The sequence below is a fragment of the Drosophila bipectinata genome, chromosome XL, assembly GCF_030179905.1.
Source record: "Drosophila bipectinata strain 14024-0381.07 chromosome XL, DbipHiC1v2, whole genome shotgun sequence".
Taxonomy (NCBI): Eukaryota; Metazoa; Arthropoda; class Insecta; order Diptera; family Drosophilidae; genus Drosophila; species Drosophila bipectinata.
Window position 1 is genome coordinate 321587 of NC_091734.1, and position 26204 is coordinate 347790.

Here is a 26204-nt window from a genome sequence, read left to right on the forward strand (position 1 = left end):
CTAGGTTCGCTGATTACTAAATGGTAGTTTATTTCTTGATCGGATTCGAATTGCTAGAGCTATGGCCATCGGAAGGAGCAAAAGTGGGGAAATCAGGAAAACCCACAATTTTGTAGGGGTACCCCTAGGAAAAAATTCGAAAAATTTCAAAACGATATTAAGGCAATAATTTGGATAAGCGAAGTTGCTTCTGGGTTCGCTGATTACTAAATGGTAGTTTATTTCTTGATCGGATACGAATTGCCAGAGCTATGGCCATCGGAAGGAGCAAAAGTGGGGAAATCAGGAAAACCCACAATTTTGTAGGGGTACCCCTGGAAAAAATTCGAAAAATTTCAAAACGATATTAAGGCAATAATTTGGATGAGGGAAGTTGCTTCTAGGTTCGCTGATTACTAAATGGTAGTTTATTTCTTGATCGGATTCGAATTGCTAGAGCTATGGCCATCGGAAGGAGCAAAAGTGGGGAAATCAGGAAAACCCACAATTTTGTAGGGGTACCCCTAGGAAAAAATTCGAAAAATTTCAAAACGATATTAAGGCAATAATTTGGATAAGCGAAGTTGCTTCTGGGTTCGCTGATTACTAAATGGTAGTTTATTTCTTGATCGGATACGAATTGCCAGAGCTATGGCCATCGGAAGGAGCAAAAGTGGGGAAATCAGGAAAACCCACAATTTTGTAGGGGTACCCCTAGAAAAAAACTCTAAATATTTAAAAACGATATTTAGGGAATGTTTTGGATGAGGAAAGTAGCTTTTGAGTTCCCTGATTACAAAATGGTATTTTATTTCCTGATCGGATAACAATTTCAGCTTTTTCGATCGGAAGGGAAAAAAGTGGGGAAACTTGGAAAAGCCCTACTTTTTGTACCTCCTTACAAAAAATGTCGTTGCGAATTTAGTGTTGGAAATAGTCAACATTGGTTGGCAGCCAGTATCGATAATCTTTAAGTTTGATATCGATATTTAAGTGTTGCAAGGCTTACGAAAATGCGTGTTGGTAAACGTTCAAATGCAAAAAATAATTCCCAAAATTATTTAAAGTTCCAGCATAAAATCGAAGTCTTTAATACACAAATTCGTGTATGATTGCCTGAAATACAAGTTTATATATGGAAGCCATCGTTGAATTCCTTCCATCCCCTGTTCTCAGACTTCGCTGGAAATGCTCAAGACACCAAGCCGATCTACAGTCCACATGTAAAAGTTATATCTTTATTGCGCCAAAATGCGCTCTCCTAGCCTAGCAAAAAAAAAGGTGATTGGGTTGTTTGGGGTAAAAGCAAAACGCATCACATGTCCAGGTGCCATTTGAGTGACTGATCCTCTAATTTACTGAGATACACAAGCACAAGTAGCACATACACTTAGTTGTTTTAAGATTTGTGTATTGGTTTCAAAAAAAAAAAAAAGATGTAGCTTCAATTGTTGACATCGGCTTGAGCGGCTCTCGCCCAGAACACATTTTATTCAGAACGCAACATCTTCTCCTTCTGGCGCTGCAGCTTCTTCTTGGACAGCTTCTTCTTTGCAGGCTCGTCGTCGGTGGCCTTGGACACGACCTCCTCCTTCTCGGTGAGGATCACCTCGACGTGGCATGGCGACGACATGTAGGGGTTGATGCGACCGTGGGCGCGGTACGTGCGGCGACGCAGGCACTGGGCACGGTTCACCTGGATGTGCTGGACGACCAGACGATCAGCATCCAGACCCTTGCAGTCGGCGTTAGCCTCAGCGTTGCGCAGCAGCTGGAGCAGGAACTCGGCGGACTTCTTGGGCCAGCGACCCTGTGTGGTCTTCCACTGCTTGGCCTGGGCACAACGACCGACGCCACCGTTGAAACGGCGGAAGGGAACGCACTCCTTCTGCTCGATGACAGCCTTCAGGAAGCGCTGGGCACGGCGCAGGGGCATGCGCTTGATGGCCTGGGCGGTCTCATGTGTGTTCTGCAAGTAGACAAGATAATAGTTTCATTAGTTGTATGTTTTAGATGGTAGCTGGGAATAGGCTAGCTCAGGAGAGCTTATATTGTACCAGGGTACAGGTAGAGACGTGATCATTGAGGGATCTAACGCCGCTGTTTTACGATGGTTGGGCTTTGGTTTGGGCACAGCGTTTCCGAGTAACTGCATCCAAGAGCAGAGACCTGGTTGATTGGCTATGCCGGGTATGGTTCTAGTAGTAGTTTCTTGTAGGATTTTATGGATATTGATAGTTAAGATGTGGTTTAGGACTATAAACAGCAATAGTTATAGATAATCTTTAACTACTAACATGCTTTAGACATTATTTTAGCATAAAATAGTTCCTATTAGAATAAGATAAACAATTCTTATTAAGTTTCTTTGATAAAAACATGTAAATAATAAACAAACTAGTAAGAAAAGTTTTCCTCTCATTTTTAAAAACATGTGCCAAGCTACAGGTAGAGACTTGCTCGTGCAGAGAATCAAGCCGCTGTTTTAGCAAGGCTGGGGGTTCACTTTGGCACCCAAGACTGAGCAGCGGCTGTCCACCAAGGAAACAGCCACCTTTACAAGTTAGAGTGCCACAAACGGAGGATACCCAGGGTGAATATAAATATTGGTATGTAGACGAGATTTTAGAAGAGCGCATCCGGATGATATGGACACCGCTCAGCTGATGAACTCGCCGGTTGACTCCTCTAGCAGCGATGCAAAAGCGAAAAGCTGCTGGTGATGGCAGACATTCACTGATTTAAGCTGCAGGAACTTGAGACCTTCTGGTGCTCCGTTTTGTTTTTGTTGTCTTCCCGCCTCGGGGATGTGGATACGGGTTCTTACCTTGAAGTGCACACGTAGATTGGGGCCGCGCGCCTTGCAGGACTTGGCCACGTTGTCTGACTCGCGGGAGTAACGGCCCATAGTTCAAAATCTGCAATAGATTCAAACACCCACCATTAGTGTCACCATAAACAACAACAAAAAAAATAGTGTCACAGTAAAAAAAAGAAAAACACAATTTTCCGGCCATTGCGGCAAGCGTTGGTCTTAAATTCGCCATTCATAGACATTTGCAATCTATTGGCTTGGCTATTTCGCTTGTTTCGTTCAAAAAACGCTTGCTGCTGCGGCGATGTTTGCGAATTACACTTTGGTTTCAAACACGAAAATAGGGTTCAATTAAAAGACCCAGAAAAGCCACATGGGAGCGTGCGTACCTTGCCGAATCGAAGTTGAAAAGAAAGAGACCAGAGTGGCGAAAACAAAGATACCAGAGGAGGCGAAAAGAGTGTGACCAAATCGAATACATGGTTTTGGCCGATGTGGGTATTTAAATACCAGAAATGGTGAAATATCGATAAAAGAATTTTAAAAAAGCGAATGGGCAGCACTGTCATTATCGATTATGCTTCACGATGATTTTTACCTTAGGGATGATAATTAAAGGTTTTCGATTCCCTCAGAGATGAGATACTTAATGTTTTCTTCATAGGGATGGATATTTTTCATTTTAGATTTCCTTAGAGATGAGTTTTTTAAAGTATTTTTACCTAGGGATGGGTAATTCAAATTTCAGATTTTCTTAGAGATGAGACTTAGAAAAAGTTCCACTTAGGGATGGGCATTTAAAAAGCTCGATTTCCTTAGAGATGTGATTTTTAAATGTTTTCTTTCTAGAGGTGAGCACTTTAAATTGTAGATGGCGCTTTAATTTCATTTGGCGGCACATTTAAATAGGGGACAATAAGTAAATTGTAATTTATCACATATTTTGAATGTATTTGATTGATTGAATGTATTTGTATGTATTAGTTGGTGGAAACAGAGACTAAAATAGTTAAGAGCATGTAAATATCAATGAAAAATCCATAATTTTCCCCACAATTTGTAACGTTTGTCCAAGTACGTTTGTTTGGCTGGCCTACGCGCGCTTTTGCACGTTTGAATTTGGAAAAAAGAAAGCAAGCAAATAACAAATGAATAAAAGCACTTGTCATAACGAGGCATTCCCATCGAATTATTTCCTTCCGCAGAACATTCTTTTTGTGGACAATTCGAGCTCTTTTTGCGCGCATTTCGCAGTCACTTGCATCAATTTGGCATGCCGAGTGGCAACTTGCCACAAGTAGCAGCCTCTCTCTTTGGCCGTAGAACGCTAGATATTCATTTAAGCTGATTTCATTGTGGCCGCACTCGTTTCTCGAATTCTTGATTACAATTTCTGATACTTACAATGCAAATTAATTGAATTATTTAAATTTGTCATTCTAAAAGCTCTTCCCTGTTTTCGTTTTCGTTTCTTTTCTATTCATTTTTTTTGATACTGAATCATAGGGCAATGCCACGCCTTCTTCACAGGCCTCACATCAAATTTTGTTCCCTGACTGTACTTGAGGAGAACATATACTAAAAAAGCAAAAAAAAATAAATAATACAACTCAAGCGAAGAGCACTTGAGCGGAATAATGCAATAAATGCCGCATCGCTCAGCATCGCACTCATAAATCTGTAGAGCCCCCATAAGAGGATGAGATTTTGTTTCGGCTACCGATCCAAAGATTCAAAAAAGGTCCACCAACCGTGATCCACCGATCTGACCACCTAACGTCGCCAACTGAGACAAATCTAATTTACATGATCGCTCGCATTATCGTCCATTGTATTATAATCATTCTGATCTGCGACGACGACGTCGACATCGACCTCTGCCGCCGTTCCCAGTTCTTTATATTGTTGTTGTATTTGATTTAGTTGTTGTTACTAGTTAGTATTTGATGTTGTCTGTTTTCCTTTTTTTTTTCCTTTTGTTATTGTTGTGATTTTTTTTTTTTTTATTATTATTTTTGTTTTGTTGTTGTTGTTTTTGTGGCGAGTTCAGTGGTTGGCGCTTCCTAAGTGGATGACACTCAAGCTCATTGAGCGCTCCATTGTGGGATATGTGTGGGGATGTGGGAGCACCGGGGGGGCGGCACAGTTGGGTGGGTGGCAGGTGGTCGGGCGGTCAGGAGCCACCCTCTGTCGACGTCGCTGTCGTGCTGCACCTAAGCCCGTAGTAAACATAATACAACAACAATAGGAGAGCTCAACAGCGCACTAAACAATGCGAAACATCTGAAATTCGTACGTTTTCAGTTTTAAAGTTCAAGCCGCGACATTAGCACACGAGATCTGCGATTATCCGATGCAAAATAGAATAAAACTAAAAAAGTTTAATAAAAATAGAAGCGATATATAGCAGAAATCCAACCAAAACCATAAAAAAAATTAAAACCAATGTCCAAGTGATTCTGGCCATTTCCCAGGCGTTTTCCAATCAATTCCAAATAGCTTCCTAAGCTGTAAAGTTTTCAGAGCGTGAAGAGCTCAATATAAACCAATTAAAGTTTAAAAAATAAAAAAAGATTCAATAAACAAGAAAATCAAACCACTGAAGCACCTGGCAAAAAAAAAAAAAACACCAAATTATAAACACACTTCTAACCGAAAGTATCAACACGGAAAACTTTGTTTGTCTACAAAATTGTTGTTCTTATTTTTTTTTTACCAAAAACGCTTAACAATAAAAAAAAAACACACTTAAGAAATGCCGAAAAAATAAACAACAAAAAAAGGATATTCTAGAAAAGTATGTAATATTTTTGTGGTGGAAACTGTACCAGGGGAACGACACGATTTTAGCTTAAAAACTTACAATTTACAATAACATGATCTAATATTTACATACAATTTGATTGATATATTCATATTTCATATTCAGAATGGAAAATTAAAACAAAAAAGACAAGAAAAGTAAATATTGTGCGCCTGGTTTTGTTTACACGAAATTTGCATTTAAATTGTGGGAATATTTTTCACTTGTCCATTGTAAGATATTTGCATTTTAATTCAAATTGGACCAGGTAAACAAGGGGAACTATTTTTTATTCCATTCCTCCCCCCACCCTCTATGTATATAGACTTTTGATCCGATCTAGTCCGCTCAGATCTGATCGCACGTGTCCACCCAAGCAGACTGAAAGTAGCCAATGGATCATCTTGATATAGCATTATATATGTATATATTTTTAAATTTATTTTTCATGAACATATGTACTTTGAGAGACGTCACTAAAGAGTCAGAGACTCATAGCTTTCGGTTCTACTATATATATATTTTTAAATATAGCCTTTGGTCTGATCTGCACAATTCCAGACTAAACAGGTCCCGTCCACCTTGCCGATCTCTAAAGATCTTTTTATATATTTTTGTGTGCCCATTGACCTCTCCAACCCAATAGGAAGGACACTTGATTTCCGATTCGGCTTTTAATAAAAATGTAAAATATTTTTAGACAAAACAAGACTACCTAGAATGTCAAGAAATACGTCACTTTCAAACACTTGGCAACAGTGGGTACTATTCTGCAAGTGTCCACTAAATAGTTCCAGGGAGATGATCTATTTTCGAAACATTGACGCAGTCTATATAGTCTAACCGGTATAACCGGTTGCAACGGGTAACGGGTACCCGCAACCGATAGGAAAACGAATGGAAAGTTTTTCAATAATTTCTCAGATTTTGAAAATGGGACACAGATTTCAAAAGCTCTTGTCAATGGGGGTCCCCAAATATTCAGAGAAAATGACTATTTCCTAGTAAAAGTTACATGTTTCCTATAAATTTTAATTTTCTTTATATGATTATATGATTTTTTGAGGCAAAAAACATAAACAATTCAAAGAAGTATCAGAATATACGTAGACCGTTCTATTCGAAACATTTAAAATAACAAACAGACTCATCCATTGGGTGTCCGACATAAACAAGTTATAGTCAGTTTTTCCATTTTCGTTTTTGGCCGAAACGATTTTTCCCTCTCTCCGTCCCTGTCTCTCCTGCATGGCCATCTCTTTCTTCGGACTTTCGATTTTTTTTCGGGGTGAGGTGAGACCTTGAGTGGTACCGCGTTGTATATAAAAATTCACGTGTTCGACGTATTGTTTATATTTTGAGCGACCGGCCATACAAAATTGGGTGAAACGTGCTTTCCGCCCGGGGATGCTAAGTGATAAAGATTAATTATTTAATTGTATTCTTTAGGTTTTTAGGTGTATCACGCTAATCGTAGGCCTCAGCAAGGAAAGCCATTTGAGATCATAATTAATACCCAAAGTCCAGCGATAAGTACATCTATTTGAATGGAAGCAATATCGCAGCTCTGCCCGAAGAACAACTACAGTTACAAGTGGGAAAAGGCATCGATAACGGGACTACTGCGCTGCCACGATCACCGCTACCGCAAGCAGTGCGCCAAAAAAGAGGTAGGCCAAGCAGTTCTCGGGGTCGGGGTCGGGAGGAGGCAAAGGCCAAAGTCAAGGTGAAATCGTTGATGTTTATATAATTTCTTGATTCTTTGATAAACAGAGAGTAGCCAAAAAATGTGTTTTGATTTCTTCCTTTAATAAAGACACAAATTATAAATAGAAAAAAGCATAAAAACAACTATACTGACTAAAAAAAACTCTGTTTAGGACTCTGCAGAGCTGTGGTTTGAATTAAAAGTAAGGAAGATTAACTAAGTTATATGTTTTTTAAGGTTTTTTTCCTACATTGTTCTTACTTTTAATAAATATATTAAGTATACGCCTGTTTAGACCCTCGGAACTGCTTGATTATGAAGTCCTTGGAACTAGATCCAAAATAAAGCAGTGTAAAGTGGGAATTTAGGCGTATACGTAATATTTCCTAAAACAAAGATGTTTTAATTAATCTTTCATATTTAAGAATATCATATTAACTAAGTAAAGTCTTTAAATAATAATCAAAATTAGATATATCCATATTTTCGTATCTTTTCAATATAAAGTACTATATAAACCCAAAAAACTGCTTGATAAACTGTTTATTTTCCTACAAAATCTACGCAGTTAGCGCGAAAAAACCCTAAATACATAAAAAGTAAATCTTAATTATAGTTTGTTTAATTTTATGTTATACTTAGGACCTGCAACTTTCAGGTAAACCCAATATTACCGCAAAGTTACAGCAATTCAAACAAGTTAAGTCACTTGTCTGGTCTGTCGAGTTAACGAGGGACAGTCCCTGTAACAGAAATAAACGGAATTGCCAACAAATGTTGCCATTTAATCAAAATATTTGCGGGCAGATAAGACAAGAGAAACGTGCCAGAAATGAGGATATACACATAGATATATCCTACTATATATGTGCACTACGTTCATCATAAACGAAAGGTCAGACAGAAATTGTCGCCACTTGTTTTTTGAATTTTTTCTGTTTGCTCTTGAAAGAGTCTTGCAACCGGAAGTATTTCAAAAACATAGCCCTATTTAATTGCAAGAAACAAGATCGGTTTGATCAAAATTTTCCCTCAATAAGTGTTTTCTTTATTTGTTTGTTTATTTTCCGAGATGCCCTCGCTATTTCGATATTGAATTCTCTTTTCTTTTCTTTATTTTTTTTGTTTTTTGGGGGGCGGCTATAACCGATTCGAATTGGTTTGGTTCAGCAAAAAAAGATACACAGATACAGATATACAGATACAGATACAATTATGTATCGCTGGGATACAACAGAACAGTGCAGGGAATTGCTTTTCTTCTCGATTTTATTGTCTTTTTTCGAGGGTTTTGGAAATTGTGGACTTAATTGTACAATTAGCTGCATAATTGTGGGATTCAAGCTGTGCGGAAAAAGAGAGGTTCTTTCATGCAAATTGTATCATAGAAGTGCACCTGAAAAAATAGTTTATGGGCTTTAATAACTCATTTCAAGTCTGATGTTAAACACCAAATAAATCCCTCAAAAGCTGGTAATTGTTTGTTATTCGGCAGTCAATATCCGGATGTTTTTATGGCCCATTATTTTGCACAGTGCACTTAACAAACCAATAACAAATCGAAACTGGGAATTCTCATAAAAACCATAACACTTTCTCCATCTGAGACTGACTATATCTGGACTACATCTATATATATATTTGCCAGAATTTAACAAACAAATAATAGAATTTGTAGAGTGTTCTCTGTACCTGTCACCAAAATGCAAATAGCTTCTAGATTTGACTGCCATATCGGGTATATCTTATATAGCAATAATCGGAGTTGATAGCCCTTGGCTGGTTTACATTTTTATGGCCCTTTAGTTGTCGGCTCGTGTCGGCTTATTTACTTTCAGTAGCCCTACCAGTACTACACTATATAGTACTATATAATAGCTCGATTACATTTAGCTAAAAGCCCCTCCTAACTAAGTTAGTAAACATTTTAAATCAAGAACTCAGGCGACAGTTGGGACAGTTTCTGGCTGGAAAAACAAAAGCCAATAACGCAAAAAAGATATATGCTCTATATACATATATATTACAGATCTAGCCTTTTGTTTTTAAAAAAAATAATATTTTTTCTCTGAAAATCACTCAGGCAGACAGTTCGTCTTGCAATTCTTTCTATAATTTTCAATTGCGGCAATCACAGCATCCGATCAAGTTCCGGAATACAACTAGATATATCTAGGTAGCTGTCTATAAAGGTTTACCTATAAAAAGGTTTTTTTATTTTTTATTTTTAGCTATTAAACTATAAACACTGCAACCTGATAGCTGGGGGATCGATTCCTTCGTGCCTTTCATTAAAATTTGTTTTTGTTTTTATTATTTTCGTTTTTTTTTGTTTTTAATGCTGATGACGTAGCCAAAGAACGACTTAAAGGTTCAGCGGGTTGATTGGCATCGGTTATAACCGGTTCGCACTGGTCCCAGAAGAATTCTCTTCGGTTCTTCGGAGACCCTTCTACGCTCGTCGCGAAATTGGGCATTGAATTGATTTTTGCTTAACCCCCTCGGAAATGTTTAGTCATCAGATCCATGAGATTCTCCCCAAGCCCAGCTCTCTTTCGCAGTCTTCTCTTTCTTCTTCAGAAGAATCCTCTTCCTCTTCTTTATGCCTTAATTGTTATTGAGCATGCAATGATTAATCAACTGAATACATATATATACATATATATATAGTATGTTTATGTGTTGTTTTGTTTACTATATAATTGTTACTAAGAAGGGGTTGAATTGGAGAATTCTTCCAGGGGGAAGACCAGACCCGATCATAGACAGTGCGCAGCCGAAAAAGTGACTGGGCATTTTAGAGACAAAAAATAGAATTCACGTGACCGGAGTCTCGGTTTCTGGCCTCTGGCCTTTTGCGTCATTGTGATTCCAGTTGAAGGGGGGGATTATCAAAAAGCCCCCTCTAATCCAATTATAATGTTGATGTTTTGATCATCTAATAATGCTGCAGATCATAAACCGGCAGGTGATAAGCCAGGGAGAGGCATCTATATGGCGGGTGGCTTCCATCAACAGATCAAGGTTATGATCTGCGAGAGGTATTTGGGGGGCTTCTATAGTATTATTTTTAGATTTTCTTTTAGAAAAATAAAGCTCTAAAAACCCCTTATTTAAACCATATTTCATAACCCTTTTTTTTTAACTGCAGTATCTGAAATATAAAATATGTACCTTGACTGCAGCCCAATGGCATTAAGACCTGCTAAAAATAAGTGTTCCGGCCATTGTTCTTTCGTAAAATTGTTTTAAAAAAATATATATATTATATATACTTGTAGGCTTTTTTGGTTTTTTTGGAAAAGTGGACACAGGGCAAATATTGGCCCTGTGTGTGAAATTGTGTACAGATATTGTGGCCAAGTTCAGTGCTGTTTGCCCAGCCTGTCAGCTGCCAACGCTGAGGGAAAAACATCATCATCTCAGTGCCCCGGATCCGGCAAGAGACTGGCTGTCAGACCTCGTGACTTTTGGCCACCAACCTGCTTGCTTTTTCTCAACTTTTTTTGGTTTTGTCCTTTAATTGCCAACTGAAGAAAATCAAAGTCAAAGAGGGTCTTACTCCCCCCACGATCTCGTCCAGATCTCATCAGTAAACACACTCCATTCTGGTGGAGAGACTGACGTCAGTGAAAATTTGTATAGACTTTTATGGTGATTGCGGCTTAAAGTCTGTTGATGTTTTTTTGTGGCTGCCTGCCACTGGCGGGGATTTATGGTTTGTCCCACACGGAGATATTCCGGCTCTTATCTGGCATAAAACTTTCCTGAAGTATCTTTCCCGGAGTATCTGAAGTACAATCTCCAAGAAGCAACTGGGTAGATTCCAAGGGAGAATATAGCTTGAGGAATATATATACCTCCAGTTCGGACTTTCAAGATCAAAATTATATAGATAATAATTAATAGGATTTGTAGATAATTGTTTTGGTATTGATCTTTCATAGATGGCCTCTCAAGATAATTTATTTAGTATTCTAGAATTATTATATAACTTATACTCTCAACTCGATATTCCCATTGGTATTTGTATTGAAAACCCTCCCAGAGACCACCAAAAAATGTGTTATTTTTCCGGGGGGACTGTGGAAAAAAACCTATTCCAAACACATACATATATTATTTATCATTTTTTTTCTCATTCTTATTTTTTTATGAGTCGGACAAAAATTACGTAGATCTTTTGCCGCCACAAATACGCCGGACACATGCGAGGCAGACTCACAAAAATGTCCGGCGAGAGCACGCACAGATATTATTATTTAAGATACTATATAACAGTATCTATATACTAAAGAATAGATATATATATATTCTCAGAGCTATTTCTATTACTAGTTGAGTTTTTGGTTCGAAAATTCCCCCCAAAATGCCCTTTTTTTTTAAAACTGCTACCGAAAAGTAATGAGTTCCCCCTTTTTTTTAATTATGGATTTTTTATTAGTGCTAATTTTTATTTATAAAACCCTAAAGGACCATAATTCCATAAAGATTGGCAAGTCTTGGGGCCAATTTTTTTTTGTAAACAACTTTGTTGCGATTGCGAGGGAAACTGAAAATCTGAAACGGATCGGAACGGAATAGATAATGCCCACTGAGCCGGATAGATAATGCCCGGAATGATAAGCATCACAGATTCCAATTCCTTGTTTTTTATTTAATTTTTTGTATAATTTCTTGTTGTATATTTTACTTGCGATCCCGGTGGACGATAACGTCAAAAGTAATACTCGTAAAATAAAAACAAAAACTCGAAATGAAAACAGAATAAAACCAGCAGCAGAGTGTACACAAGAACACGAGAAGAAGAAGCTCAAGAGTGCCACCGAGAGTGGCAAAGTACACTGAGAAAAATATTGGATGACAATGTTTTAAATACCCTTTTTATTGGCATACTTTTTGGGGACTTTTTGGGGACTTTTCAAGGTATTTCTTAGGTTTGGGGATAAGTTAAATGGTTTAGTTTTAAATTTAAGGAACTTGTTGCATTTTTAATTATATTATATTATTTTAAAGTTTATAAAAAAAGTGATCAACTAAGATATGATAAAAATATACAGCTTAAATCGTTTGAAAACAGGAATTTTTTTAAAGAAAAATTTTAAAGAAACTATAGAGTTTCGAACTCAAAAGTATTTAATCATATTGGGTTTAAAAATGAATCACCTATTAGTTTTATAAATTGCGTAAATCATAAAGAAATAATTCTAAATTATTAACTAAAAAACTAGTCATAAAAACAATTATTATAAAATGAATCAAGAACTCAAACATATAAAACCAAATCTAAAAATCGGATGTACAAGAATCTGTTTTGAAACAAGTTTCATTTTTGTTAAAATACCTTCCTTAAAAATATAGCAATCAAGTCCCTAAAACAAATCTTAAAATAATTATCAAAATTAAGCATTCATATACAAACCTAATTTCCAAAAATAATCTTTTAAAAAACGTGCCTCTTCTCATGTATTTTTGTCCGATCACTTACGGAAGTAACTTTTAGTTTTAAATTAGGGTTTTTAATTGCAGTTCCGTTACACGTGCCACGAAAGATTTTTAAAATAGAGCCCCCAACTTCCCACTCATTGTTTTTTCGAGTGTCTTAAGAGCGAGAGAGGAAGAGCGATAAGGAGCCAGACGAATCTCAGAGCATCTCGCAACAAAGAGGCGGCAAACAAACTAACGGATTCTCCTCGGAGGAGGCTAGGAGTGGGGCCGACGCAGGGGGCGTGGCACGGGGGAGGCGGTCGGCTCTTATAAAAGCGCCGCCCCAACGCCAATTGGAACGCATTGTCCAATCGGTCTTGGAGCCGCCTGCAGCTCCTCCATCATCCAATCAGTGATCTATTCCGAAAAAAGGAAACAAACTTTTTTAAAATCAAATCCGATTTTTTAAAAACCGAACTCGTTTTTTTTTACGAAACCGTTTCCGAGGAAACCCTTTCACCCACCAAGGACATCAGTTGTAGGTGCGTATATAATACCTCCCCCCACCGAACCACCCACCACCCACCGCCCAAGGATAAAGTACAATGGGCAAGGTGATTCACTTGAGTTGACAAAAAAAATAATTACGAAAATAAATATTTAAAAAGTCTCCTTCCTGTTGCTCGTAAATAAAATTAAAAAATCAGACTCGCAAATTCCGAAATTCTTTTCGGGCATTATTCCACATTCGTTATTCCTTTTGTTGAATTTTTGTTTTGTGTTACACCTGAAAATAACGAAGGAACAAAATGCATAAATTAATTATGCAAACTAAATTTCGGCGAGCCCGCAAAGGAGTATTATAATTAAATATTTTTTTTCTTATTTTTTTGCTGTTGTTTTTTGGGCATAAAAACAAAACTCGGAAGGCTCGGATGAGAAAAAAGCACACCTGTGCTGGTTTAAGGCTTTAATATTCATAATCCTCCAATTACCGATTTTTCAAAGGGGGTTTTATTGTTTGGGAATTTTTTGAAAAAATATTGACACTTGAAAGCTTAGGTATTTTTGGATAAATATTTAGTCCAAGGATAGGATTTAGAAGTCTAATATTTTGGTTTGTATTTTAAACAGATTTTAGATTTTTTTAAGGATATATCATAGCTGTACCACAACCAAAATAGGTGTATTTTTTCTCAGTTTTATATCTAGAAGTCTTTATAGAATGGACTCTAAACCATAGAGCTACTTAAGAGTCTATAGCTAGACTTTAGAGAGTAGTTTTAGTTACCAAAGTTAAGCCAAAATTATAAACATAATTCAAAAAAATCTTTCTAAAAAATATAAGATTAAATATTAATCATAAAAAAGTCTTATATCATAATATCATTCATTAGGAGTAATTGATTTCATCACCGATGAGTCTCCACTGTCTTCTGAATCACCCAGATCGATAATAGCTGAGAATATTTTTCGGTTGCTAGGTCGTGCGATTCACTACCCGAGAGGGTCCACTGTGAGAAGCCCCCGACTATAGCTCTCTCCATCTGGAGAGCGATCTATAGATCTTTTCTCCAGAGCCCCCAAGGCATTAGTCATGTTTATTTATTTTGAATTATCAGACAGCCCGCTCTTTTGGCTTTTTTTGTATTTTTTATTCCAGTTTTGAACTTTTGTTTTCGTTTCGGACATTGTTTTCAATTGAAAGTGGCTCAATTAATTGAAATGTTTGTGCAGCTAACGCTGACTTCTACAATTGAAGAAATATTGAAAAGAATAAAATACTGCAGACCAAGGCATCGTACCGATTGGGAAACATAAAATAAGAACCGATTCGAACGGGTTTCGAGCACACACAGCTCGATTAAAATTCCCTTCCCGTGCATATAGAATCGGAATATATAAGAGTCTTCATACATATATCCGTAGAGAGTTCGTAGACTTTGTTTACTGCTTACTGGGTTTTTTTTTCCTCTCGGTATTGTTGGAATTTATAGATTAAGTATATTGCCACATACGCCCCAAAAATGAACTTAGCTTGGACATCAACCAGTTCATTCAGTAGCAGAGCTAAGAACCATCGATAATTTGGATTTTTTTCAATTTTGATTTTTTAGCTAAACTCTATATTAGTAGAATATCCTCTAAAAATGAACCAAGCTTGGACATCAACCAGTTCATTTAGCAGCTTTCCAATCCATATTCATTCAGTTTAATGACCAAAATATATAGCCGATCTCTTTAAAGATCACCCACATTTTTGCAAATAATTACTCGGTATTTACTTTATTTATTAGAAATGGTTGAGAGAGCTCTTCATTTGTATGGCCATTCAAATATTTGCTTTGTTGTTTAGAGTCTCAGGAATTAGGCTGTCCATCAGCCAGCATAATAATCATTCTCGTTTTCTGATGGGCGGCTGACAAGTATCTGAATTAACAAATAATCAAAAAAAAAATAAAAATAAAAATTGGAGGGGGGGAGCGGGGATAGAAAAGCTAATTAAATTAATTGTGGGTGGGTTGACCAATATATTAAGAGAAAAACGAACAAAGAACACGTGCCTCTCCACTCTCTCCTATCGCACTGAGAATTGCTCTTTATTTTTTATATATTTTTTTTTTGTATATTTTTTTGTGGGGGCTTTGTTTGGGTCAGAGGTGCGATAATTTGCCAAATGAAGCAACCAGAAATTAGCGTCGAGTTACGTCCGACTAATCAGCTATTATGCAAGGCCTTTAATCTTTGGCTTTCTGGAAGAAAGAGGGCCAACGAGCACGTCTTGAGAACGGATCAGGTTGCAAGTTGCAAGTTACTGGGGGGCTGATGACTCACTGAGAGAAAAATAATAAACACCCACCCCTGGATAACCAATTAAACAATTAGTATTTCTGCCATTTGAACATTTCTTTTTTTTTTCGAACGAGATCGGATAATTACTTAATTTGTAACCAAAAAATACAATCTATAATACACATATTTTGTTTTTTAAAATATTTTCCCTTTATTTTGTATTTTTTGTTTTTGAAAAGTCACATGGCCAGCTTACACGATCATTGCTCGGGGCAATCGAAGTGTATCAGTAATTGCCCCGACAACAATATAATCCACATACTCCATATATATTTTAGTGCTTGTATTGGAAACAATAACGATAATGGTGCTATTAAGTCGCAAGTATAATACTTTCCGATCACTTAAGCCGATGCCTGCTGCCGTTAATTGTTCGAATCCCTTCGATGCATCGAATTTCAATTTCCAATCCCCCATTCTTATGGCGTTTGTCATGATTACCTTTTTTTTATGATAATAATCGTTATTATTATATTTCCAACTGACTCACCTGAAGGGCCTGAACTGCCCAGGGATCAAGGTGTATATTCGTATTCGATTTTATAAGTATTGGGATTCCCTATCGCTTCGAATATTCATTATCCTTATAGTCTCACGCGATTAAGTAATATTTTGTGTTGAATTACAGAACCGTAAGACGTGCTTTAAATTCCGGAACTTCAAGGGAAAGTACTTTTTTGAGATAAAAATAATTCCATAAATAAATTAATTCGCATAGTTATTATTTTCTAACTAGACACTAATTATATTTGGTAACTAAGTCGGGGCTTTTAATTGAATATTTCTTAGAGGGAAGCTATTTATCCTTCAATCTTTTATTTTTATTAAACCACTTCCTTAATGTTCATAATATTTCTTTTAATTAAATATATTTTTCACTTTTCTTTCTGAAAAGATTATTGCTCCCATTAATACATGTGACTGTTTATTGAAATATATATATTGAATATATCATTGATTAAATAAATCAGCTGTGAAAATAATATTTCAAAATAACAAAAATACGTACATATTCAGATGTAATTCGTATATTTTTTTTTGACTAAAAATGAGTCATTATGAAGGTTCGATATTGAAGAAAACCTCTTCATTCTTTAGGGCCTCTAGTTCAAGCCCCTTGAACCTCTCTCATAGAACTCTTTATTTTTGAGAGTTTTGCTTGCCACTACCCCCCCTTGAAATGCCTCTGATTTCCAGGGCGTTATCATTTAATTGATTTGCAATTGCTGATCGGATTCGGATCGGATCGTTTTTGCATTTTGAATTTCAATTAGCGCGCGGGCTTGAGACACTGGAACGAAAACGAAACGAAAAAGAGAGGGGGCAGAGGGAGAGGGCCTCCCCCCATTGGGGAGGCTGATAAGCCTCTGGGTGTTCCAGTTCCGGCCGTTCCGCGGATGCCACTCGGACGTATTTAAGCGGCCGTCGGGCTGCGAGCTCAGATACTTTTCTCAGATACATTCACCGTTTGGCCGCGTACGAACGTCAGTTTACCGCTACACAGTACCGCTCGAACCGCTTTTACCGCTTTTTTTTTGCTGTTATTGTTGTTGTTTTAAACGTCTTACCGCTCCAGCGATTCGCGAATAAAAAAAAAAACGTCAACGCCAAGTTTCTGAATAATTTTTTTTGGAGGAAATTCTTTAAATGCACTTGGCTGTGCAACGGTTTTAATGTTTCCGCCATTTTGCCACAAATGTCAGATTCCATTTTCGAGAACTCAAGCCCCACAACCTGAGATCCTGCACTTCAAGCAGAAACACAAACAGTCCCACCTCAGCTGACAAACAATTTTAAAAAAATAAACAAAAAACTACCCAAAGAAAGTGCAAAATACAGGGCAAAAGCTGCAGTAAAAAAACAAATTTTAAAACAAATATTTAAAGTGCAAAATAATAATTAAATTAAACCAAAAGACTTGGCATATTTTTAGAGTTTTTTTAAACAGAAATAAAATAAATAAAAGTACAAAATAAATAATACAAGATCTCCTAAGCATCCACAAAAAGGTAATATTTCAAGACCTATAAGGCCTTCAATTCAATTCTTTAACTATATTTTAAAAGCCTTTAAATCTTGTGAAAGTTTTCCCTAAAATCTTCCATAGTATCTCTCATTTTTCTTGGAATATAATCTATGAGAAAACACCCCCCACATAATGATAATATTTACCTGTAACCCCATTTTGTTTACATCCAAAAGACTGAGTCATTTTTTTCGCACTCGTTTGGTAATCGATTAGATGGCTTCCCCCCCTCTGTAGACTTCTCATTATATATTTTTTATGGTTTTACTCACACTGACTATTTCCGATACATTTCCAAAGAGTCTGGGGTCGGTTTTATGTGCTAATTAGTACGAGATATGCAAAAGGCGAAAAAAAACAAGTGCCTGCCTCCACCATAAATGCTATATTGCACCTTACTTACTTTACTATATACTATATAGATCGGATGACATTGAGTTCGAAATCGTTCACACGCAGTTTTTCCAGTTGCACTGCTTTAATTGCGCTTGAAAAAGACAATCGTTCTATATCGGGTATATAGCCGATCTACCGCACTAGCCGATCGACCAACCGACCGATCGGCCGACTTGTTCCAGACAGAAAACTGGAAACAAGTGCGTTTTTGTCTAAAGATACGTTTTATGGCGGTAATATAAGCTCTAAATATAGCTTAGACCAAAGCTGAAAGTCTGGGGAGTTTAAACAGCATAAACAATATCTTTCAAGGTATTTTTCAAAGTATTTCCGCCATCTTGGGAACTATCGCCACTAGAACTATCGCAACGCGACTGTACATTTCATCAGAATCTGTAGAGATACGAAGGCCAGGTGAAGGGCCAGAGGAGTGAGTGGATTGCGGAAGTCCAGGGCATAAATCAGCATATATTCATATCAAGTACTGATTTATTATAAAAAGAAATTATAAAAACGCAATGGAAGTGGAACAACCCAGCCACCCACACTAGCCATTGCAATTAGAACAATTCTGATCAGAATACAGATATCATATATATACAAACCTCTCGCTATATATATATATAGCTATCCGGTTCCTGTTCTCCTTCATTGCACATGCGTGCGTTGATTCCGAGTCTGTCTCGTGCTTTCAGGTTCAATGCGAATCATTTATATTAGTTTTTTAGTTTTTATGCTATAAATGCACAATGTAATTGGTGTTGTTGGGGCTTCGCCTTTTGGCTAATGAATAAAGTGAAAGATTGCCGCCATAAATCACGAATCGAGACTGTCGGTGAGAGCAAAAGAAATCTCCACATACAATTCTCACTTCTAGAAAAATTAATTCAAGTCGCGAGACTAGATCTCCAAAAATAAATGGAATTAAGAGCCCCTTTAGTTTGGGGAATGGTGCTTCTATTCCTAACAAACCGTGGTTTTTCACGCCTTCGGTTTCATTTTGGGTTAATTTTCGGCCATAATTTTTTATTAATCAATTACGATGGTTCTGTTCTGTTTGTATTTTTTTTTTTGTGTATTTTGTGCCGCCAATTAAATGCCGATGTCGATTTCCATTCATTTTGTTCAATTGCGCCTCAATGGCCACCCAATTGCGTTAATTTAAAAGCCCACTTTGTTCACACGATCGATCTATATAGCTTCAACTAATCGATAACTGGTTCTTCTTCTTTATTTGCAGACCGCTAACCGTAGCCGACACAACTGTACCCTTCTAAGCCAAGCTTAGAGAAAAAAAACTCAACCGAAAAGCCAAGAAATTTCCATTTCCTTTTTGCTACGCGCACAAGAAGCCAAAAAACCCCTGAACTATAGAATGGTAGAAGGTGATTCCGCAAAGGGCAAAAACGAATGTAAGTAATCGATTAATATCGATAGACAGCAAATTCATAATTTCAAAAATCAAAGAGTAAGCAAATAGTTGAAGAAGCATAAGTAAATATTTTTAGAAAAGAAACATTTCTGCTTTCTTATCAAGCGACTTTATCGTTTTTCTCCTAATTTGTTTGTTTAGATTAGGAACCCGAAAGATTCGGGGTAAAAATTACAGTTCCGTAAATTTCCACTCGGTATTTGAATATTTAAATAAAAGCAAAAATTCTAGTTGGATAAGATTTTCAAAAGAATTTCTGAAGAGTTTTGATATAGTGCCTCGAATTTTTAAATCAGTATCTTGAAACAGTTTCTACTGCTATTTCGATTAAAACTTTTATAACTATTAATAGGAATCAATAGGAAATTGTATGATAAAATATATAGAAATATAAATTGTATATGCTTCCCTTCAATATTGTAGAGCAATTAGCCACAAACATCTTCAATCTCTCAAGCAGTTTCTTAAAATATCCATCAAGCAGTCTTCTTTCCTGAACTGCTTCGATAACTTTTGTACAACTTCGATAGATCTTCTCTAACATTATCGATATATTTGTTTATCCCTTTTTTAGCCTATAATGTAGAAGCTGGACTACAACCCAACTACAACCAGAGCGCAGCAAGCAACCAAGCCACCAACTCGCCCAGCCACCATCCAGGCCAGGGAAACGCGAATCCTCACATCGACAACCGTGCGATCATCCAGCCGTACTCGCTGAGCGTTGGCCCCAAACAGCCGGAATACCAATTTGCGGCGGACAATCGCGGCTACGAGTCCGATAGCCACGTTACCAATGGCAAGCAGCAGGACGTAGAGCGTGCCGCCGGTGACGCCTCCGATGGCGGACATGTTTCCGGCGGAGGTGGTGGCGGAGGCGGTCCCGGCAAGGGCCGCAAGAAGTCGGCACCCTTGCCGGAGCCCACAGCACCGATAGTCGCCAACTTTGAGCGGGCCATCGAGCTGTGCGGCTATGGCAAGTTCCATTATATTTTGCTGGCCATCTGCGGACTGGTCAGCACCTCGGAGGAGATGGACGTCATTTCGATGTCCTTCATCCTGCCGTCGGCGGAATGTGATCTGGACTTGAACACGGAGACCAAGGGCTGGCTGAACTCGATCATCTTCATTGGCATGATGGTGGGAGCGTACTTCTGGGGCAGCATAGCCGATTCCTTTGGCCGGAAGAAGGTGCTCATCGTCATCTCGTTCATGAATGCCTTCTGCATCGTCGCCTCCTCCTTCTCGCAGAGCTACTCCTTCTTTATGCTGTTCCGGTTTCTCAATGGTGCAGCGTAAGTACACTAATCGATAATATATCGATTAATTCGATAAGACGTAGTTTTAAGGGTTAGGGTTAGGATTTTCCCTAAGTTTCATTAAAGTTCTATACAGAATAGGTTTATAATAAAGGCTTAACCCACTTTTAATCGATTCAGCGAGTCTGTTATTCGATAATCTATCAATTAAACACAGTTGGAAGAGTTAGGGATGTGCTTTGAGTAGAAATAAAGCCACCATGTGATTCATTATCCATTCTAGTCCAAAATATCCTCTGACTAATGGAGTAAACCTCTCAAAGAATTTCCCACTTACCATTTAATGATAAATATCATGTTGATATGTTCATTCTCAAGTTGGAAAGCCCTGTGGATGTGCCAAAAATATTCGAATGGTCTGGGCCTGTACCCATCGATCATCGCTCTTCGACGATGGGCCGATTTGTGGATCGAGTGACACACGGGCCCAGGCCCGGACCCGGGGCAAGGTGTTAATTCAATTACCTCTGTTATAAATAACAACAAGAAAACACATATTTGAGCCACAATATCGTGACTGTTTATGCTAATTAAAGGCTCGAATCCGAAGCCCCTCCGAAAAAAGAGAAAAAACACCGACTCCAAAACACCGGGCGCGCAAATGGAAAATCTGAGCTTAGGCCTTGGCCCCCTGACTTTTCGGTTACATTGCCGATTAGTCATCCGATTTCCCCTCGAATTGGTTGCCAATTGTTTGCTAATTTATTTCGCCATTTTACAAAAATATTTTAAGGATTTATTTTGTCTCTAATTAGCAAATCCTAATGTTTTTATGGGGTTTCCATCAATAATAGTATTTACCATTGGCTTGTTAATTATTTTAAAGAACTTCTGACTGCTGTTTTAGATTTTGAATTTCGATAATTGGAACAATCACGTATAGATCTAGATTCTGGAACAGTTCGTAGATAATATTTCAATGAATTCCTTCTTAATTAAACGTCATTGTACTAAAAAGTGTGTCTTTGTTAGCTTTTATCTTTTAATTCATTCTTTTTATCAATCAGTTGCTAATTAATGGAAACTTTTATGAAATTCTTGACTCGAAAAACTCAAGTTATTAATTAATTTTGTTTAAAAATACAGAAATAAGTGTCGGCATACATGGCGTATACGTAATATTAGGCAGTGACCTAAGAGAACTCTTAAATTAAGAGAGAAAGGGATAAACAAACAGATTCGATCCTTTAAGAGAGAAAGCTTAAGAGAGAGAGAATGATTAATTTTTGTTTTCGTCTTCTCTTTACAGTCTGGGCGGCAGTGGTCCTGTGATCTGGTCATACTTTGCCGAGTTCCAGCCCAAGGCCAAGCGCGGCTCCATGCTGAGCTTCATGGCCGCCTTCTGGACGTTCGGCAACCTGTTCGTGGCCAGCCTGGCCTGGCTCATCATCCCGACGAACATCGGCTTCATCACCGCCTATTTCACGTACAACTCGTGGCGTATCTTCCTGCTGGTCTGCTCCCTGCCCTCGTTCCTGGTCGGTTTCCTGCTCTTCTACCTGCCGGAATCCCCCAAATTCCTGCTGACCCGCGGCAAAAAGGATCGCGCCCTGGCCATCTTCCGTGGCATTTTCGTGACGAACACCAAGCGCCGGCCGGACGAGTACATGGTCTATGACCTGGAGGTCGACGAGAAGCTGCTGGAGAGCTCGGCCAGTGTGAAGAACAAGTATTCCCGCATGATTAGCGGTATGGTGGAGCACAGCAAGGCCCTCTTCCAGTCGCCCATCCTGCGCTTCACCATCGTCTCGATCACGATCAACTTTACATTCCACATTGGCTACTACGGCCTGTTGATGTGGTTCCCGGAGCTGTTCAACCGGTTCGAGGAGTACGAGAAGGCCTTCCCCGGCCAGTCGGCCGGCGTCTGCACCGTCACCGATTACGTGGTGAATGTGACCCGCATGGAGGAGTCCACGAACGCCACCTGCTCCTCGGAGATCCCACAATCGGTCTTCATGGAGTCCCTGATATCGCTGGCCTCCGCCCTGCCGGCCAACCTGCTGGCCATTCTGGGCATGGACATGCTGGGCAGGAAGTTCTTCCTGATCGCCGGCACAATGACGGCCGGCATCTGTTCGGCATTGATGTACTTCGTCCGCAGCTCCTTGCAGAACCTGATCGTCTCGGCGATCTTCAGTGGCGCCATCTCGGCGGCCAACGCAGCCCTCGACTGCCTCATTACCGAAGTATTCCCCACCAAGCTGCGCGCCACCGGCGTGGCCATTTCGATGGTGGCGGCCCGTCTGGGCGGCATCATCGGCAACATCGTGATCGCCCAGCTGCTGGACAACTACTGTCCATCCCCAACGTTTATCGTTTCGGGCCTGCTCATCGGCGGCGGTCTCATGTGCCTGCTCCTGCCGAACACGACGCGCAAGGAACTCAACTAATCACCCTTAGTCGCCCCTAAACCTTCCTCCATCCACCGATCGGCAATAGAACCTAATCCATAAACCAAAAACATAGAGACACCTGGCTTAGCTTTGAGCTTTGATGGCATTTCCCATCTCTAATTTCACCTTTCCTTCTGTATCCTTTCTCTTTCAAAAGCCTAAAAGCTCGATCTTTAAGAGAGCTTTAAACTTGCTCTTTCCTATCTCTTTCTTTAATCACTAACCTCAAACTCAAAGAGAAAGCTCTATGTAAACCACACTTTCCTGCAGTGTAACTGCATCTGTGTATATATGGTGTTACCCGATATATAGTATATCGTCAGTAATTTAAACAATAGCGATAAAGATTTCTTTGTGTGTCTAATTGAGAAGAGCCTCACCCACAGCCATGAGTCGAAAACTTAAAAAAAAAAACATAAAATATTCATCTAAAATCAGGTAGTTAAGTCTGGAAAAGCCAACAAGAAAAACATATCAGTACACTAGAAAAAAAACTAACCAATAGTCCAAAACTGAAGATCCAAACCAAAGCCCTACATAGACCACCACCCCTCCAAGCCCAGAATTTAATTCCAGATTTGAGACAGTATTTTTTCGCTCAGTGCTGCGAAACAAAAAACACAAAACAAATAGAAAACACAAAAAAAAAGCATACGCAAGGATGAGAAAACGAAAACCCAAGCCAGCGAGAAGATATAGAAGGTAGGATCGGTAGCGATCGATGTATATGTATTGTATGTACGATGTGTATTTTGTGTAGTTGTGGTAGTGAGTATATAATACTATATATTTTGGCAAGCGCCGGCGCCGGCTGAAGCAGCAGCAGCACAAGCGTGGCTGGTGGCAGCGGATAACGATACCAAAATCGATAATAATCGATAAACACAGAACGTATAATCGAAGCAGTTAGCTACCTACCCACCACCAGCCCGCCTTCTGCTGCCTGTTATTGTTGTTATTATTGCTATTATTAATGCATATGATATATGCGTATGTGTCTTACATTACGTATTAAACATTATTATTATTACTATAAAACAAACAAAAAAACTAAAACTAAAATAAATGAGAAAAAAACATACATATATCAAGTACCATTTTCTATAACATATACACGCATATCTATACCAATTTTTTTTTTGTTTTTTTTCGTAGTCGTCATGTAGGACCAAAGCACAGGAAGTGAAAGAATATTTGTAAAACTTAGTTACGTTATTAAAAGTTACGCTATATATACATACAACAACAAATCCCTAATAAAAAAGAACAAACCAAAAGTCAAAGGTATTATTATTGGGGAACTTGGGGGAGAAAAGTCACATTTTCGATTGTTTTTCGATAAAATCGATGAATAAAAACAAGAGATATAGTTGACTTATCGACTTTTTCGATTATCACAGTGTTAATCGATAAATCACAGAAAGATATCTGGAGAACAAGTTAAGATACTAAAAGGTAAGTTTTATTTTCACAACTTTTATATTTTTTCCTTAAGAACCCCATTCAATTTTATTGCCAATATAAACATATATAGTATATTACCGATACCACTCCAGATGCGTTAGGCATATGTGATCAGCAAATACAGGTACATATATTATATAGTCACACGCGACTTGCCCAATGTTTATTTGATCAGCGGAACATGGCGGGATAGGGTCGTGAGGCGAAAATAAAATATTGACGAGGACCAGTGGACCAGAATTGACGTTAATTAAATAAATACATTGCCCAGATTCGCAGCTTCGTGGCCGAACCGGGTATTATTTATTTCTATCTAAATAGGCTTGACTAAACAAAGGTGGATGTGTAGTACTGCCAGGAGCACTCTAAAGAAATTCGCCGACAAAGTAAAACTACCCGGGGATTTCGAAAAAGTCGGGGATCCAGAGGGCAAAAAAATCTATTGGCATTAAAAAAATGTTTATTTTTAATACCAACAACACGTGCAACAATATATCAATATACCAACAACAACAATATATCAAAATCAAATAAAAAACATTATAAGCTATATAATTATAAATAAAAATTGGGTTTGCGTCATGCTGGGAATACTATATATTAAAAAATAACAATAAATGCCTGAGAACAACGTTTATCAAGCATTAAAAAAATGAAAGGAATATAAATGTATAAATAGAAAGGTTTTAAAATAGTTTTCATTGTCATAATAGGCTATATCTTCCCCAACCCTGATCCGATTCTCAAGCGGAGTACTTTAAACGATTTTTGGACCGATTCTCAACCATTCTGCATCAAAATCCTGAGACAAAATATTTTTCAGATTTTTTATCCAATTTTGCCATGGGATCCCTTGAAAATGGGGTTTCCCCTATAGGGCCCACAGCGATGGCTATATCTTGGCCAATTCGTATCCGATTCTCAAGCGGAGTACTTTAAACGATTTGGGGATCGATTCTCCATCATTCTGCATCAAAATCCTTAGACAAAATATTTTTCAGATTTTTTATCCAATTTTGCCATGGGATCCCTTGAAAATGGGGTTTTCCCCTATAGGGCCCACAGCGATGGCTACATCTTGGCCAATTCGTATCCGATTCTCAAGCGGAGTACCTTAAACGATTTTTGGATCGATTCTCAACCATTCTGCATCAAAATCCTGAGACAAAATATTTTTCAGATTTTTTATCCAATTTTGCCATGGGATCCCTTGAAAATGGGGTTTTCCCCTATAGGGCCCACAGCGATGGCTATATCTTGGCCAATTCGTATCCGATTCTCAAGCGGAGTACTTTAAACGATTTGGGGATCGATTCTCCATCATTCTGCATCAAAATCCTTAGACAAAATATTTTTCAGATTTTTTATCCAATTTTGCCATGGGATCCCTTGAAAATGGGGTTTTCCCCTATAGGGCCCACAGCGATGGCTATATCTTGGCCAATTCGTATCCGATTCTCAAGCGGAGTACTTTAAACGATTTGGGGATCGATTCTCCATCATTCTGCATCAAAATCCTTAGACAAAATATTTTTCAGATTTTTTATCCAATTTTGCCATGGGATCCCTTGAAAATGGGGTTTTCC

At 38.2% G+C, this 26204-nt stretch overlaps 2 protein-coding genes across 2 annotated transcripts; one reads left to right on the forward strand and one right to left on the reverse strand.

Moving 5' to 3' along the window:
- Nucleotides 1-1301: 1301 nt before the first annotated feature.
- RpL17 (ribosomal protein L17) lies at nucleotides 1302-3251 on the reverse strand. The gene is made up of 3 exons (XM_017235174.3): nucleotides 3184-3251; nucleotides 2807-2897; nucleotides 1302-1948 (listed from the first exon to the last, which is right to left on the reverse strand). The coding sequence occupies exons 2-3, from the start codon at nucleotides 2885-2887 to the stop codon at nucleotides 1469-1471; spliced, it is 561 nt and encodes a 186-aa protein (XP_017090663.1). The 5' UTR covers nucleotides 2888-2897; nucleotides 3184-3251; the 3' UTR covers nucleotides 1302-1468.
- Nucleotides 3252-13099: 9848 nt separating this feature from the next.
- Nucleotides 13100-24431, forward strand: LOC108121194 (synaptic vesicle glycoprotein 2C). The gene is made up of 4 exons (XM_017235159.3): nucleotides 13100-13274; nucleotides 19248-19419; nucleotides 20014-20734; nucleotides 22008-24431. Exons 2-4 carry the CDS (start codon nucleotides 19383-19385, stop codon nucleotides 23149-23151), a joined length of 1902 nt encoding a protein of 633 aa, XP_017090648.2. The 5' UTR covers nucleotides 13100-13274; nucleotides 19248-19382; the 3' UTR covers nucleotides 23152-24431.
- The last annotated feature ends 1773 nt before the right edge of the window (nucleotides 24432-26204 follow it).